This window comes from Somniosus microcephalus, chromosome 2 (assembly GCF_052327205.1).
Source record: "Somniosus microcephalus isolate GS21.2 chromosome 2, FLI_Smic_1.0, whole genome shotgun sequence".
NCBI lineage: Eukaryota > Metazoa > Chordata > Chondrichthyes > Squaliformes > Somniosidae > Somniosus > Somniosus microcephalus.
The window spans coordinates 11,869,752-11,888,163 of record NC_140988.1 but is presented as its reverse complement, the minus strand read 5'-3'; the positions used below and the strand labels follow the sequence as shown (position 1 = coordinate 11,888,163).

The 18,412-nt window shown below is 44.4% G+C and overlaps 1 protein-coding gene across 1 annotated transcript; it reads left to right on the top strand.

The window, feature by feature from the left end:
• Positions 1 to 5,117: 5,117 nt before the first annotated feature.
• Positions 5,118 to 6,712, top strand: atoh1a (atonal bHLH transcription factor 1a). Its single transcript, XM_086003409.1, has one exon. The coding sequence runs from the start codon at positions 5,248 to 5,250 to the stop codon at positions 6,145 to 6,147; it is 900 nt and encodes a 299-aa protein (XP_085859535.1). The 5' UTR covers positions 5,118 to 5,247; the 3' UTR covers positions 6,148 to 6,712.
• The last annotated feature ends 11,700 nt before the right edge of the window (positions 6,713 to 18,412 follow it).

The window sequence follows — 18,412 nt, the reverse complement described above, 5'->3', positions numbered from 1 at the left end:
AGAAAGAATGTTACTTTAAAAGTGTAGTTTAAATCAGGAACATGCACGAGGAGAATGTTTTGGCATGTAATTTATAAGACGTTGGATTCCACATTGGGGAAAAAAGCTTTTACTTGCATTTGTGGTTTTTTTTTCCATTTTCACTTTATTCGTTCATTTCGTTACGTCTTTTCCTGGCACCACTCCAAAATATTGTGCAGGTGTCCATGAATATAGATGTGCTGTGTATATACATGTACACACAGAAATATATATACACAGGAATATAGATGTGGCGTATATATATATACACACAAATGCATTATATATACATACACATATATTTATAATTGTATATTTAAATATATATTTTATTTATATAGAATCATAAAATAGTACAGCACAGAAGGAGGCCATTCGGCCCATCGAGTCTGCGCCGGCTCTTTCGAAGAGCAATCCAGTCAGTCCCACTCCCCCGCTCTTTCCCCATATACCCTGCAATTTTTTTCCCCCTCAAGTATTTATCCGATTCTCTTTCGAAGGCTACTATTGAATCTGTATCCACCGCCCTATCAGGCAGAGCAGTGCAAATCCTAACCACTCGTTGTGTAAAAAAGTTTTTCCTCATAGTATGTACAGAGTAATATATATAATATATATATAAAAAATGAATGTATACATAAATGTGTATATATAAATAAAATGTATATATAAATAAAATTTATATTTATGTCGCCTCTGGTTCTTTTGCCAATCACCTTAAGGGGATGGCAGGAATGACGTATGAGGAGAGATTGTGTCGATTGGGCTTATACTCACTGGAGTTTAGAAGATTGAGAGGGGATCTCATCGAAACCTATAAAATTCTGTCAGGCCTGGTCAGACTAGATGCAGGAAGGATGTTTCTGATGGCCGGGGAGTCCAGAACCAGGGGTCATAGTCTAAGGATAAGGGGTAAGCCATTTAGGACAGAAATTAGGAGGAATTTCTTCACCCAGAGAGTGGTGAACCTGTGGAATTCTCTACCACAGAAGGCAGTTGAGGCCAATTCATTAAATATATTCAAGAAGGAGTTAGATATATTTCTTGAGGCTAAAGGGATCAAGGGATATGGGGAGAAGGCAGGGACAGGGTACTGAATTTGGATGATCAGCCATGATCTCATTGAATGGCGGAGCAGGCTCGAGGGGCCGAATGGCCTACTCCTGCTCCTATCTTCTATGTTTCTATGTATGTGCCCTCTCTTTATTGACCCTTCAGCCATCGGAAACAGTTTCTCTTTATTTACTCTATCTAAACCCTTCATGATTTTGAACACCTCTATCAAATCTCCAATTAGCCTTCTCTGTTCCAAGGAGAACAAGCCCAGCTTCCCCAGTCTCTCCACGTAACTGTAATCCCTCATCCCTGGAACCATTCTAGTAAATCTCTTCTGTACCCTTTCTATTAAACTTTTATTTATATATACACATTTAATATATATATATACATTTTATATTACGTGTTCCTACTTCGGTGCATTTTTTCACAGTTGGATATCACATACATGCGCAGTTATAAGATAGAGAATTCTGACGAGTGATGCCCGTTGTGTGAATCTCTCTAACAGGGCGTGCCGCTGCAAGATCAAAAGAGTGAACTTGTCCCCACACACAAGGCAGGAAACTCAAGTAGGCTTGAGGCTGGCCAGAGCAGAGAGAGAGAGACAGTGGTGAATGGGACCGGAGTCTAACCAAGCCTTTCAGCTCCTGTGAGCTACAATTGTGTTATTCAGGGTCGTCACAAGAAGCACTGTTTTAGTTTGCACACACACACACATAAAAAAATCTGGCACTTTTGTCTTTTGCCTTTGACTTAAAAAACTATTCTAATCAAACGATGACACAGCGAGACCAGCAGAGTTGCGCCACGTGTTGAATAGTGTTAGTCATCATACAATGCCATTGTCCCCAGCTCTGCAGATGATCATAATTCGTTCGTGTAGCTTGTCCGTTTCCTTCGAATGTGTACAATCGGGTTACTTTCTAAATTGAAAGCGTTGCAAGGGAGCGCTTTAAAGCTGGCAGGACCGCTGTAATCAGGTACTGTTAGCTCCGGTGTACACAACATCTGCCCGGCTAGAAAGGGAAGCAATCTTGGCTGGTGGAAAGTTGGGAGTTCGTTTTCAGACTCAGGGAGCATGCAGTTGAAAGCGAGGGTTTACTTTCAAGCGTGCAGGTCTGGCAGGAAACCAAATTTTGAACTCAGGCTGGCGCAGATTGGAGTTTGTACACTGTTTGCTTAAGGAAATCGCTACCTTTTCGTAGCTACAAGATTTTAAAGGTTTCCACTGGCAGGCGGGACCCAGATTTAAGATAACTGGCCAAAGAACCAGAGTGGGGCGATGAGGAGAATTGATTTTACATTTAAGCCAGTTGTTGTGATCTGGAATGCACTGTCTGAAAGGGCGGTGGAAGCAGATTCAATAGTAACTTTCAAAATGGGAATTGGATCAATACTTAAAAAGGAAAAGTTTGCGGGATGGGGAAAGAGCAGTGGGGGGGGGGGGGGGGGATTAATTGGAGAGCTCTTTCAAAGAGCCGGCACAGGCACCATGGGCCGAATGGCCTCCTCCTGTGCTGTCTGATGCTATAATATAATTACAGCCACCTCATAAACGGTTGCAAATGACATGCAATTTTGAACAGAGTAAGTCAACCCCGGCTGCTGTCTCTTGTTTTAAATAGACCCGCGATATCTCTTCGGGGTTAAACATCAGTCAGGTAGACACTGCCGTTCAGACCGCTGGGGGATTCGATGTGAACGGGTATAAGGAATTATGGAGAAAATCAGTGCCCGACCCTCAATAGATGGGCCACCTGTTTGGTCGCTGTCTGTGTGATTGCTTTAATGCGTGCACATGTTATTTGTGTTACAAGACTTGCACAGTGCTTGCTTGCTCTAATGCAACTGAGGCGAGTTAATGAAACTTATCTTTCCATGTGAGGGGAATGGGGTGTCTCTGGCTCTGGTCCTTTTCCAGACAGGCTGATATACCCCGTTAACTTTTCCTTTGTAGTTATTACGAGTTGTCAGGAAGGAAAGACCTGCGCCTTACAGTCTTTCAGACTCAAAACTCCTCTGTCAATCTTCGGCAAGCACAAAGAAGCAGTTATCTCTGGGGCTGTCAGAAATCAGACTGGCGCGACAAGCAACGGGGGAACTGGAAGAAATCCCTGGAAGACAGTTTAACTGCGAATAATAATTTTTAATTGATCTTTTTTAAGAAAAAAAGCGACTGGTCGTTTTATTCATGTTGCCCTCCTGTGTTAAATTAATGAAAAATAGGTTGAACCAAAGGCAAAGTGGATGCGTGCTGTGGTAATATAATTCTAAAGTAAACACACCGCAGTGGGAGACTAAGCCGTTAATAGGCTTAACACGGTAGTTCTCTAAAGCACGTTTCAGCACACTACTGTACAATGGTGTTGCAGTCATAAACCCCTAAAGCAGATATGAGTCACACATGCAAAAGTCAGTCTTGGCTTTAAATTGCAATTCTATGAGGCCCGCCACGTGGTGTAACTGATCGCGATTGTACCGTTTTACTGAGGCAAGCCGGTTGCTACTGTTTTATAGTTAAAGGATTATAATTCATGTTTTAAAAATCCTCGTTTAAGCTCTGTTTAGTCATCCTCTCTGTGATGCTGGCATTAATCCAAAGCCCTTAAGGTTTAAGACACATCATTTAAGCCAGTTAAATTGTTTGCTCTCTCAGTTGATGGTTCTGGGATATGGTTGAAAGTTGCAAATTGAAAAGGTCAAAATGCATATTTCTTATTTAAGTATAGCATTTTTTGAATGGTTACCGTTCTGCATATTTAACTATATGCACGTAAACGAGTGTTTAAAATGTACACATTAAATCTTTAGAGGGAGTTGGTGGTTATCTTCTAAACGTGCAATACATGCAATCAAAAAGAGAAAACAGAGCCTCTCTCGTTTGCACAGCATCCCACTTCTTAAAAATGCTCCCGAGGGATTGTACAGTATTTTGGGGGGGGGAGATCTTGCTCCTACTCCCTACCACCAACACCCCATTGCATTAAGTTAGTAACTGATTGATGGAGATTAATAAAATAACAGGGAGATGCCGAGAGGGAGTCACCCTGCAAGATTGTGGTTAACTGCACCAGGTATCTTGTTCCGGGCCAAGGTAAATTTCGCTGTCTGGAGCATCTTAAACTGGGTCTGCTGAGAAGTCAGGGTGAATTGCTTGTTCTAGACTAGTACTGTGAGTGTGGCTTAAAGAAACATCCTCTCCCTCGACCAGATTATACTGTCCTAAAGCCGCCTCTCTTTTGTGCAGAAAAGCATAAATGCGATTGCACAATTTTATGGGTTGCATTAATTCCCAGCACCTTTTGCACCTCTGGCGGCGTGCATTCAAACCACCCTCCTCTGCGGCAGGGGTGGGCTTTTGGAAAAGTGCAAAGGGTTAAATGGGCGAGTGATGTTGCAGGAGCAGTTTTGCATTGGCACATGTCCGCAGGTATGCACACACAGAGAGTGTGAAGCCAGTCGCGTGCCCAGCGAAGCGCGTGGCTGGCGCGAGGTGGGGGAACAGGGGGCCCCCGGGGAAAGGGGGAGGAAACGGAGCGGGGTGAGCCAATCAGCGCCGCCGCCTGTGGTGGAGGGGGGCGGGGCCAAAGGAAGCCGCGTGCCATCCCCCCTTTTCATTGATACAAACCAGAGAGAGCCCGGGGCGCAGCGCCCGCACAACATTCCATCCACCCGCCCCACACACCCTCCGTCGTCTCTGATTGGACGGCTCCACCCTCCGATTTGCATAGCGGCCTTGCGCGGCCCTGTGATTGGCTGGCCGCACGCGCCGGCCCGCGCCCCGATTGGCTGCCAACACGCGACCGGCGCGAGCCCCCCCTTTGACACACGCACACGCGCACCAAAAAAAAAGAGCGGCGCCTTTGATCCCGGCGGCGCGTGCCGCATTTAAAGGCAGCCGCAAGCCCGTCTGCAGCAACAGGAGAAGATTTACCTGCACACGTCTGCTGTGTGTATATGTGCATAGTGTATATCTGTATATGTGCATAGTCTGCATATGTGCATGCATGCATAGATAGTGCTGTGCTATTATAACATATATGCACGCAAGAAACAAAAGCACTTGGAGTAGCAAACTTATTCTGCAAAACTTTTCTTTTGCATTTTTTTAAATTTTCGTCGCTGTTTCACTTTTTTTTGCCACTATTTGCAAATAATCAAGTTGCAATGAGCCAGATGCACTCGGAAGATTGGAGAGAAATGAAAGAGCTGGCGGCTGAAAGGTGTCTGCACCAGCAGACAGCTCAGGGCTACCCGCAGGCCGCTGCTGCGCTCTCGCTGCTGGACAGCGACCCGAGAGCTTGGCTGGCACCCACTCTGCAAAGCACCTGCCCGGCTCACGCCGACTACCTGCCGCCCGAGGAGCTGCTGCTGCTGGGAGCCGAGGCGGGTTTGGAGCCGGCGCCGCTGCGGTGCAAGAGCCCGCTCAGGGTGCGGGAGCTGTGCAAGCTGAAGGGCGTGGGTCTGGAGCAATTGGACTGCCGGCAGCGGGCCCCGCCGAGCCGGCCGGCCGGCGGCGTGCAGAAGCAGAGGAGGCTGGCGGCCAATGCCCGGGAGAGGCGGAGGATGCACGGCTTGAACCATGCCTTCGACCAGCTGCGGAACGTCATCCCCTCTTTCAACAACGATAAGAAGCTGTCCAAGTACGAGACGCTGCAGATGGCTCAGATCTACATCAATGCACTGGCTGAGCTGCTGCAGGGTGGAGGAGGAGGAGGAGGTGAGCAGCCCAGCCCCAGGGGCGAGGGCTCCTCCCGGGTGCAGGCAGCAGTCACTCCCGCCTGCAGGCGTTATTCCAGCCCGGGCTACTCCGTGCAAGTCAAGCCGGTGCAATTCGCCTTGCAGCCAGGGGTCCCCATGGACATCATGTCCCAGGGAGAGCTGTCCTCCTCCTCCTCCCCCGTCACCTCCAGCCAAGAGGGCAGCAAGACCTCGCCACTCTCCCACCGCAGTGACGGCGAGTCCTCCCCTCACTCCCACTACAGTGACTCCGAGGATGTCCCTCTGGATTTGCAGAGCGAAGATGAGGAACTTTCTGAACTCCGGCAATGCCCGAATTACCAATGACTGCAACAAGTGCATAAATGCAAAACAAGTGGAGGGAGAAAACGAACTTTTTTTTGTCTTCCATAATAATTTCTCGTGCTATGACGCTGAATGCTAATAGAAATATTTTTGTTTTCATGTTTAAAAAATAATTGCTAATTTTTATACGAATTCCATACGCTCGCACTTTAAAACTCAGCCTTCAGGCGTAAGCCCTGGCTCTGAAACTGCCAATTTCTATTCGTTGGAATATTTAAGTAGCTACCTTGCATTACGGTGTTTTATATATAGAGAGATATTATTATATATATATATATATATGTGTAGGTAATATTGGTTCGAGACGTTTGTGTCAAGCATCTTGCCTCGTAGACGAGTTCTGTGTCTTGGCTGCTGGAAATATAGAATTATTATTTATTACTGATTCCGAGTGTATTTCTGTCTAGATCGCTTGTTTCTGTCGGGTTATTCTTGTGTACATATTATATATAATTTTTTAATTGCAATCGTGCAGATGGAAAAATGCATCTTTTTTTTAAAGTTTCGTTTAAATTTAGCAATCTTTTTTTGCCACCGTTTATGTAATGTTGCTTTTTGAGTTTTTGAACTAAATAAATGTTTCTGAAAATATGCGGTGGGAATGGTTGTTACTGATTTACAAAAAATAAAGGTTCTGAAAAGGCTAGTTCATTTTTCAGAAAAATTTAACGAAAAATGAAGTTAATATCATCGAATAAGAGAAAATGGCTAAATGTAGGATGTTAGATCATTTTTAAAAAGGGCATGTTTCTCCTCGCCGTGCGAGTTTTTAGATTTTGGGATGTTTAAAACGCGCTTTGAAATCTGATAACACAGATATCGAGGAATTGCAATCATATATTCGTATGTGTAAACTTTAATTTGAGCAAAATGTAAAAAAAAAACAATTTGCTGTTGCACTTAAGTTTGACATTATTGTAACTGGAGGATTCTCAAGGCGAGAGACCCAAGTTGCATATTGCTTTTTTTGTTGTTGATTATGTATGAAAGCGCTGAAGGTGACTTACTGGGCGGGATAAAGAGCAGAGCAGTGAACAAAAGGTCGCTTCTCCTTTGATCGTCGGTTCATGAAGGAGCCTCATTTGAGCGGAGAAAGTTCGACTTTCCATTTCGTTTTTGTATGGGCTTTGGGGGAGGGTATTATGTAGAGCTGCCCAGACAAAGCACTACAAGTGCATTTGTATATTGCAACAAGCAAGCACTAGTGTTACACTCTCACTGGAGGTCAGCCCCTGTAATTAGACCCGGGGTTAATTAAGCAGCAAAGCTCCGCCATCAGGGGCAACATTTTAGAACGTGCTGCTTAACAGTATAAGGCTCAAGTTGGTCCTGTTGTTTGTGTTACATTGCGGCATGAATTTAAAACAACAACAACTTGCATTTCTATAGCGCCTTTAAGGTAGTAAAACGACCCAAGGCGCTGCACAGGAGCGTTATAGAACAAAATTTGACACCGAGTCACATAAGGAGATATTAGGGCAGGTGACCAAGAGCTTGGTCAAAGAGGTAGGTTTTAAGCAGCATCTTAAAGGAGAGAGAGGTAGTGAGGTGGAGAGGTTTAGGGAGGGAATTCCAGAGCTTAGGGCCCAGGCAGCTGAAGGCACTTTATTACTGTAGGTTCTGCCAATGGTGGAGTGATTAAAATCGGGGATGTTCAAAAGGCCAGAATTGGAGGCGCGCAGAGATCTCGGCGGGGTTGTGGGGCTGGAGGAGGTTACAGAGATAGGGAGGGGGGTTGAGGCCATGGAGGGATTTGAACACAAGGATGAGAATTTTAAAATTGAGGCGTTGCTTAACCGGGAGCCAATGTAGGTCATAGAGGGGCTGAATGGCCTGTTCCTATGTTCTTTGCTAAGCTGATTTGCAGAAGAATTCAGTCACTTATTTAAATATAAACTAAGTATGTAAACACACTACTTAAATAATGCAAAATCAAATGTAATATGGAACAAAATATGGATGAGGGGAGCTGGATAAAGGTGGAAACTTCAATTTTTGTGATTAAAATTGTATATTTTACAACCATAGAATCAATACTACAGTAATAAAGTGACATTGAGTGACGTTACTATTAGTTAGGGGCTGTTTAAGTGTCATTGTGTGCAAGCTGATTTTAAAAAGCACACAGGATTGTGTTGGACCGAGATTTAATGCTCAATTGCTAATCTAAAATGCAATGATCCCCATTTTATAAAAATGCGTTTATGTAATTATTCAATATACATTTATTAATATTTAATTTCAGGTAATTTTGGTTCATTTTCAAAAAGGTAAAGAATATTTTATTGGTGAATTTATAGTAAGGTCACTAGGTGCAAAATCAGCAACTGGAGGGGGTTAAAAAAAACTCTGAATGCTGGAAATCTGAAATAAAATCAGAATTAATGAAAATACAGAGCATGTGAAAAGAGAAGATCGATTAAAGTCCAGACCCTTCAGGAAACATGAACCTATCTCCTTTTGGGGGAATGTTGTGTGCATTTGGTCTTGGAGGGCTGTTGCCTCACTGCCTCCCCTTTCCTTTGTAGCTTGTATTTGTTCACTGCGCCAGATATGCTGTACAGATTGCCCATGACTGTAGCAAAATACTGCTACAGCAGGTATACACCGAGAGCACCGGATGTGTTAAGTAAAGGATGCATATACGCCAAACTGTGTGGCATGGGCACACGGTGCTTTTAACTTGACTCAAGAGTGAAGGAGTGAGACTCCCTGCAGTTAATTCAGGCCCTAATGTTACACTAGTTCAGCAGCCCTGTGGGGCAGTTTGGGGGGAAACATTAATGCAAAATTGCCTGCATAAGTCAGAACATTACCAAAGCACTAAGGCCCTGAAGTGTGGTAGCCCTCCAAGAGGCCATCACACACTGGGTTGAGTTCCCAAAGCTTGCAATATAAATCCAGTTCAAGTCATTCTGCAATGTACAGATGGAAAATCCAATTGGATACCAAAGGATACAATGTGCTCCAATAGGACAGCTTGCGACCAATACAGATTAAGGTCCATGCATTAGTGATGTCCTGCTACTGACCATCAATAGCAACTTCAATGAATTGAGTTGACTTAATTTTATTCATCCACAACACTTCACATATACAGAAAAAAACTACAGCTATCTAGAAGAATTTCAGTGTACAAAGTTTTCTTCAATTCCATGAACCCACTATTGAATTCCTGAAATTTTGACAGAGGTTCAAACCTGAGCTTTGGAATTCTAGATCTAAGAAGTCCAAATACCCGTGCGCTGTGAGAACGGGTTTGCTATTGAATACAGATATCCTTCATGTGTGCACTGTGAGGTAGGTGTGTAATTGGCACATATTCTCCCCATCCCTGCAACCTCCCCCAGCCCTTTAACCCTTCAAGAACTCTGAGCTCCTCCAACTCTGACCTCTTGCGCATCCCGCACTTCCTTTGCCTCACCATTGGAGGCCGTGTCTTCAGCTGCCGAGGCCCCAATCTTTGGAATTCCCTCCCTAAACCTCTCCACCTCTCCGCCTCTCCCTCCTCCTGTAAAATGCTCCTTAAAACCTATCCCTTTGACCAAGCTTTTAGTCACCTGTCCCAATATCGCCTTCTTTGGCTCGGTGTCAATTTTTGCCTGATTACGCTCCAATGAAGCGTCTTCGGATGTTTTACTACATTGAAAGTGCTAGATGAATGCAAGTTGTTGTTGTTGTGGGTCCTTATAAGGTGAACAAGGAAAATATCAGAAAAATACAGCCAAGTATCAAGAGAAGCCTAGTATGGTGGGGCAATGGGCAATGTTTCCTTTAACTTAGGCTGCATGTCCCATTCATTATACCTCACATGAGCAGGTTTTCCTATTTAAAAGCCGGTGAGCCGGCTGCGCAGGAGCTCCAGAGCGCCTCACGGCCAGGAACATAAGCAATGGGACAGAGGTATCATAGAATCATACAGCACAAAAAGGAGGCCATTCGGCCCATTGTGCCTGTGCCAGCTCTTTGAAAGAGCTATCCAATTAGACCCACTCCTCTGCTCTTTCCCCACAGCCCTGCAATTTTTAAAAAACTTTTCAAGCATATATCCAATTCCCTTTTGAAAGCTACTATTGAATCTGCTTCCACCGCCCTTTTCAGGCAGCGCATTCCAGATCACAACAACTCGCTGCGTAAAAAGAATGTCTCCCTCATGTCACCTCTGGTTCTCTTGCCAATTACCTTAATTAGCAATGTACCATTCTCTCTGTCCACCACCCCCTGGAAAATCAGATCTATACAAAAGCATAAAACAAAAAACAAAATACTGTGGATGCTGGAAATCTGAGATAAATACAGAAAATGCTGGAAATGCTCAGCTGGTCAGGCAGCATCTGTGGAGAGAGGAGCAGAGTTAACGTTTCAGGTCGATGACCTTTCGTCGGTTGTGATCATGCTGCCTGACATGCCGAGTGTTATAAATCTCATCATTCATCAAGAAACTACTCGTGAAATAATGCTAGATGGCCAGCTGGTGGCGCCGTCCAAGGAGTATAAATACTTGAGCGTCAGCCCCAGCTTTTCAGGGACATTTTGTAAGACAAGGAACTAGTGAAGTACAACTAGACCTCCATGTTCTGAAACAAGTTGATTAAAGCCTTGCTTTATGCTCAAACCAAGCACGTAGTGAGTTTTATTACGTCACTGAGTGTTCTGGCATTTTCTGCTTTTATTTCTATACTAAAGCAAAATGGTTGGATAGTACTTTCACCAGCACTTTAACCAGATCCCACCTAAACAGGATAGAGAAAAGGCCAACGCACACACTGTTCACGAGGGATCATAGTTTCAATCATTTACAGTGTGAAGCTACAGCATTTGCTCAAATGTGGAGGATGGCATCAAGAATACATTACTACATATCTTTATCCTCAATGCGCACCCCAACAGATCCTAGTGCATGTATGTAAATACCTCTCACCACCCCCAAGACGCTCCTCAAAAACTATCTCCCCGGCCAAGCCCCAGGCCACCCGCCCCAACATCTTCCCATGTGGCCCGGCACCATACTCCATCTGACAACACTCCTCCAAAGTGCCCCATCAAGACAGAATGCACAAAATGAGAAGCAGTGGTACAATGCAAAAGCACTGAATTAATGGTACTATCATAGAAAGCTATGCAATTAAACAGTTATTCTGTTTCAAAAAGGTTTTTTTTTTAATGCAGCCAATGGGTTATTTGGTTAAGACAATCCATACAGAGCAGGACAGTGCCAGAATAGACCCTGGTTTATGCTGTGTTTACTGATCTCAGCCAATTTGGCAGCAGAGGTGTTAAAACAGGCCTCAGTTATAACCAGAAGTAACCCACCAAAGCAAGCAATTGAACAAAATAATTACTCCGTTTATCCCACCCTGTTAAATGCAAGTCTTTATTTGGTTACCCAATCACCAGGCGCATGGGAACATCACCACCTCCAAGTTCCCCTGCAAGTCACACACCATCCTGACTTGGAAATATATCGGTCGTTCCTTCATCGTCGCTGGGTCAAAATCCTGGAACTCCCTCCCTAACAGCACTGTGGGAGCACCTTCACCACACGGACTGCAGCGGTGCAAGGTGATGGCTCACCACCACCTTCTCAAGGGGCAACTAGGGATGGGCAATAAATGCTGGCCTTTCCAGCAACGCCCACATCCTGTGAATGAATAAAATAAACCAAAAAAGGCCTCTAAAAGCAAAGCTAACTGCACAACTGAACTGTCTCATAATTATGAGAAATTCTAATCAACCACATATCTGGACATATTTGTCCCATTATATTTCTGGCAACATCATAATCTATTTAAAACATTAAATTTAATACACATATATATAGCAGTGTTTGACAGCCAGTCAAAGGTGGTTTGTAATGTCAGCCTGTCACTGATACTATAACCATGGACACAGGGCTTCTTATTTTCACTAGTATTTTACCATAAATGTTGGAGGAGACCATTCAGAATCCAGTACGATATGGCAGCTATCCAAAGTGTGAACTTGGCATCATTGCACTATTTAGACTATGTGGTTTCAATTCCCATTTTTCTTTCTAACAAAATTAGTATTTTAATATTTTGGTTTTATGTTAAATAATTAGGTGTTAGAATGCGTTAGTCTAGTTATCCAGTTGTGGTGATGAGGTTGGGCGATGCCTTGCTGGATGGAACCAGCAATAGCCTAACTGGGCCAATCGTCAATGAAGGATTGTGAGTGATGCAAATGATGAAAACGACATCCAGGAAATCATCCACCACTTTGGCCTCGTCCCAGTTGCAACTGATTTAATGGAAACTCTTTTAATGTTTTTTTAATGCTAGCAAAGAGCCTACCGACTGGCCAACAACAACAACTTGTATTTATATAGCGCCCTTTAACGTAGTAAAATGCCCCAAGATGCTGCACAGGAGCGATTATCAAACTAAATTTGACACAGAGCCACAAATAAACTCTAAAGCCTGCACATCTGCCAATGCACTTTATTATGGTTATGTTTATGTTAATGTATTACAAGCCAAATGAATGTTGAATGTTTAAATGTCTCTCGGGAGCTGCAAGCCTACATTTCGTTGTACTGCACTTGTGCACTAACAATGACAATAAAGTTGATTATTATTATTATTATATTATTATTATAAGGAGAAATTAGGGCAGGTGACCAAAAGCTTGGTCAAAGAGGGAGGTTTTAAGGAGCGTCTTAAAGGAAGAGAGAGGTAGAGAGGCGGAGAGGTTTAGGGAGGGAATTCCAGAGCTTAGGGCCATGGCAGCTGAATCACGGCCACCACTGGTGAAGCGATTAAAATCAGGGATGCTCCTTGATAACATAGTCAAGTTTGTTGATAACTTAACTTTTAAATGTAACTAGCATTTGGATGCCGAAATGCTCGATTGCACACACGGACAGAGCTCTGCTTTGTCTGGCAAGAGTGCAAGTTGGACCTGGCGGTATACGCACGCACACACACACACACACACACATGCACACACACACACACACACACACACGCACACACACACACACACACACACACACATGCACACACACATATATATATTAGGGTTTACAGTGCACTAGTGTCAAGGCAATTTCCAGCTCCGCACCAATGCTAAAAGGTTGGGATGGAAATCCAGAGTCAGAGCAAGAGCTGACTCCAGAGCAAAGCGATGTCAAACGCTCCTCCCCCCGGAGGAGCTGGTTTCCACATGGAGTGAGACACCAGAGCAGTGTCAAACTGGGTATAAAACGAGGATCCCTTGAATCTTCCGCCACTTTTAAAAATCCACTTCATAGAATCATAGACTCTTACAGAACAGAAGGAGGCCATTCGGCCCATCGTGCCTGTGCCGGCTCTTTGAAAGAGCTCTCCAATTTAATCCCACACTCTAGCTTTTTTCCCATAACTCTGCAAATTAGTTTTCTTCAAAAACATGTCCAATTGCCTTTTGGAAGTTCATATGGAATCTGATTCCACCAGCCTTTCAGGTAATGCCATCCCGACCGTAAGAACCCTCTTTGTGAAATAATTTCCCTTCTAGTTCTTCTGCCAACTATTTTAAATCTATGACCTCTGGTTACCAACCACTTCAAAACCACTCATAATTTTGAATACCTCTATTAGGTCTCCTCTTCACCTTCTCTGCTCTAAGGAGAACAATCCCAACTTCTCCAATCTCTCCACATAACAGAATGCCCTCATCCCTGGCATCATCCTGGTAACCTTCTCTGTACCCTCTCCAATGCCTTGACATCCTTCCTAAAGTGTGCTGCCCAGAATTGTACACAATACTCCAGCTGAGGCCTAACCAGAGATTTGTAAAGGTTCAGCATGACTGCCTTGTTTTTGTCCCTATTTACAAAGCCAAGTATATACGCTTAACTGTCTTATCAACTTGCCCTGCCACATTCAAGGATTTGTGAATATGCACCCACAGGTCCCTCTGCTCTTGTACGCCATCAAAATAGAGGTCTATAGTAAACACCCAGCAATGTAACGGCTCCTTTTCTGTTCCTTAACTCTAATAGTCTTTGAACCCTCTAGTATATGAACCCTCTAGTATATCGCCCCTCTGTAGAACTGTAATATTATCCTTGATCAATACTGCACCCCGCCCCCCCCTCTGTCTTTTTCCCCCTTCCCTATCCCTCCTGAGTACATTGGAGCCAGGAATGTTTAGTGCCCATTCCTGCCTTTGTATAAGCCTGGTCTCCTTTACAGTCATTACATCATAACTTGCGCCTGTAACTCGTCAACCTTCTTTGTAACACTCCTCTCATTAACAGACATGCATTCTAACGCCGGGCTAGTCGGCTTTGCTTTTTGACTCCATTTAATGCCTGCTGTTTCTACACTTGCAATTTAACGTAAGCGTTTAGACATGCCAACGCTGCCTTCTGCACCCTCGAATTGAAAAGTAGGACTTCAAAGGTAGTAATCTCTGGATTGCTACCAGTGCCACGAGCTAATAAGATTAGAGAGAGTAAGATAGATAAGCTAAATACGTGGCTTGAGCAGTGGTGCAAGGGAGAGGGATTTAAATTCTTGAGGCATTGGAACCAGTTCTTGGGGAGGAGTGACCTGTACCAAGGGGACGGTCTACACCTGAACTGTGAGGGAGCCGATGTCCTCGGGGTAATATTTTCTAGGACGGTTCGGGAGGATTTAAACTAATTTGGCAGGGGGATGGGAACCTAGGTAGTGGAAAAGAGGGAAGTCATATGAAGTCAGAAATAGATGGTAGAAAGGTGAGAAGCAATAAGCAAAGGAGAGAAACACAAAGGGCCAAACTAATTCATAATGAGAGTGTGAAAAAAGCAAGCCTGAAGGCTTTGTATCTTAATGCTAGAAGCATTAGGAACAAGGTGGATGAATTAGTTGTGGAAATAGAGGTAAACAAGTATGATTTGATTGGGATTACAGAAACGTGGCTGCAGGGTGGGCAAGGCTGGGAACTTAACATCCAGGGATATACAATATTTAGGAAGGATCGGCAAAAAGGTAGGGGAGGTGGGGTAGCATTGCTGGTAAAGGAGGGGATTAATGCAATGGAAAGGAAGGATATTAACTCGGATGAAACGGAATCTGTATGGGTAGAAATGAGAAATAGCAAGGGGAGAAAAACGTTAGTGGGTGTGATATATAGGCCTCCAAATAGTAATATGGAGGTGAGGGAAGGCATAAAAAGGGAAATTAGAGAAGCGTGCGATAAGAGCACAGCTGTCATCATGGGTGACTTTAATTTACATATTGATTGGACTACCCAAATTAGTAAAAATTCTGAGGAGGAGGAATTCCTGGAATGTTTTCGGGACGGTTATCTGGACCAATATGTCGAGGAGCCGACTCGAGATCAGGCCATTTTAGACTGGGTATTGTGCAATGAGAAGGGACTTATCACCAATCTTCTTGTACGAGGCCCCTTGGGTCAGAGCGATCATAATATGATCGAGCTCTCAGTCGAGATGGAGAGTGAGGAAATTGAATCAGAGACTAAGGTCCAGAACTTAAATAAAGGGAATTACGAGGGTATGAGACGGGAATTGGGTAAGATTGATTGGGTGGTGTTTCTGGGGGGATTGACAGTGGATAGACAATGGCAAGCATTCAAAGATAGAATGGAAGAATTCCAGAACATGTTTATACCGGTTTGGCCTAAAAATAAACCTAAAAAGGTGACTCAACCGTGGATAACGAGGGAAATTAGGGACAGCATAAAATAAAAAAAAAGGGCATATCAACTGGCAAAAAAAAGCACCAGACCGGAAGATTGGGGGCAGTACAGGATACAGCAGAAGAGGACAAAGGGATTAATCAGGAAGGGGAAAATAGAATACGAAAGTAAACTTGCAGCAAAAATAAAGACAGACTGCAAAAGCTTTTATCGGTATATCAGGAGGAAAAGACTGGTAAAATCCCAAGTCGGTCCCCTGCAGTCCGATTCGGGAGAATATATAATGGAGAATAAGGAAATGGCAGACCAATTAAACTCATACTTTCACACACAGAATCACAGAAACCCCACAGTGCAGATAGAGGCCATTTCGGCCCATCGAGCCTGCACCGACACATATCCCACCCGATCCCCGTAACCCCTACACCAACACATATCCCACCCTATCCCCGTAACCCCACGTATTTAATCCCCCTAACACTAAGGGTCAATTTATCATAGCCAATCATCCTAACCCGCACATCTTTGGACTGTGGGAGGAAACCGGAGCACCCGGAGGAAACCCACGCAAACACGGGGAGAGTTCTGTATTCACAAAGGAGGACACAAATAACCTCCCAGGAATATCGGCAAACATAGGGACTAATGAGAGGGAGGAGCTGACAGAAATTAGTATCTCTAGGGATATGGTGTTGGGTAAGTTGAGGGGACTGAAGGCCGACAAATCCCCGGGGCCTGATAAACTACATCCTAGGGTACTTAAGGAGGTGGCCCTGGAGATAGCAGATGCTCTAAGGATCATCTTCCGGAACTCCATTGACTCGGGAACAGTACCCGTGGATTGGAGGGTAGCTAATGTTACCCCAATATTTAAAAAGGGGGGTAGAGAGAAAGCAGGGAATTATAGACCAGTAAGCCTTACATCGGTTGTGGGCAAAATGCTAGAGTCCATTATTAAGGATAAAATAGCGGAGCACTTGACAAATGGGGAAAGGATCGGACAGAGTCAACATGGATTTACAAAGGGTAAATCGTGTTTGACTAATCTGCTGGAATTTTTTGAGGAAGTAACTGGTAAAATAGATGGGGGAGAGCCAGTGGATGTGGTGTACCTTGACTTCCAGAAAGCCTTCGATAAGGTTCCACACAAAAGATTGTCATGCAAAATTAAGGCTCATGGGATTGGGGGCAAGGTATTAACGTGGATAGAGAACTGGCTGGCGGATAGAAAACAGAGAGTTGGAATAAACGGCTCGTTTTCAGAGTGGCAGGCAGTGACCAGCGGGGTGCCGCAAGGATCTGTCCTGGGACCCCAGCTGTTCACAATATATATAAATGATCTGGATCAGGGAATTGGATGCAATATTTCCAAATTCGCTGACGACACTAAACTAGGAGGAGGGGTGGGCTCTGATGAGGATGTCAGGAGGCTACAGTGCGATTTGGACAGGTTGGGGGAATGGGCGGATACGTGGCAGATGCACTATAATGTGGATAAATGCGAGGTTATCCACTTTGGGGGTAAAAACAGGAGGGTAGATTATTATCTAAATGGCAATAGATTGGGAGATGGGGAAGTGCAGAGGGACCTGGGTGTTCTTGTGCACCAGTCACTGAAGGAGAGCATGCAGGTGCAACAGGCGATTAAGAAGGCAAATGGTATGTTGGCCTTCATATCAAGGGGGTTCGAGTATAGGAATAGGGATACCTTACTACAGCTGTACAAGGTGCTGGTGAGACCGCATCTGGAGTATTGTGTACAGTTTTGGTCGCCCCATCTGCGGAAGGATGTTCTTGCCATGGAAAGAGTGCAACGGCGATTCACCAGGCTGATACCTGGAATGGCGGGAATGACCTACGAAGAGAGATTAAATAGTTTGGGCTTGTACTCACTGGTGTTTAGAAGATTGAGAGGGGATCTCATCGAAACATATAAAATTATGGCAGGCCTGGAGAGGCTGAATTCAGAGAGAATGTTTCCAATGGCCAGGGAGCACAGAACCAGGGGCCACAGTCTAAAAATAGCGGGCAAATCATTTAAAACAGAGATGAGGAAGAATTTCTTCACTCAAAGAATGGTGAGCCTGTGGAATTCCCTGCCACAGAGGGCTGTGAAGGCTAATTCAATAAATATTTTCAAGAGAGAATTGGATATATTTCTGAAGGCTAAGGGGATTAAGGGTTACGGAGAAAAGGCGGGGACGGGGTACTGAACTGGTAAGATCAGCTATGATCTCAGACGAGGATCAGCCATGATCTCATTGAATGGCGGAGCAGGCTCGAAGGGCCGAATGGCCTACTCCTGTTCCTATCTCTATGTTACTATGAAACATTTTATAACGTAACGCCAGGGGAGAGGCGCTCAGAGCGAGTGCACATGAACAAAGCTCTCCGAGGGTTAGCAAGGCGGAAGTTTCAGCACGGCGGCGCACAGGGGCAATCATCAGGCTGAAACTCGAACTGCAGAGATTCTAAATGTACCTTGAGTACACCCAAAGTTTGCAAGCTCTGCATTCCTCTGTGCAGCTACGAAACTCAAACTAGGACTTGTAGTATAATAGCAACCAATCTCTCTAAGATATGTGCGGGCTAGAAA

Coding starts and splice junctions, on each gene's coding strand:
- atoh1a (XM_086003409.1), top strand. CDS start 5,248: ATGAGCCAGATGCACTCGGAAGATTGGAGAGAAATGAAAGAGCTGGCG.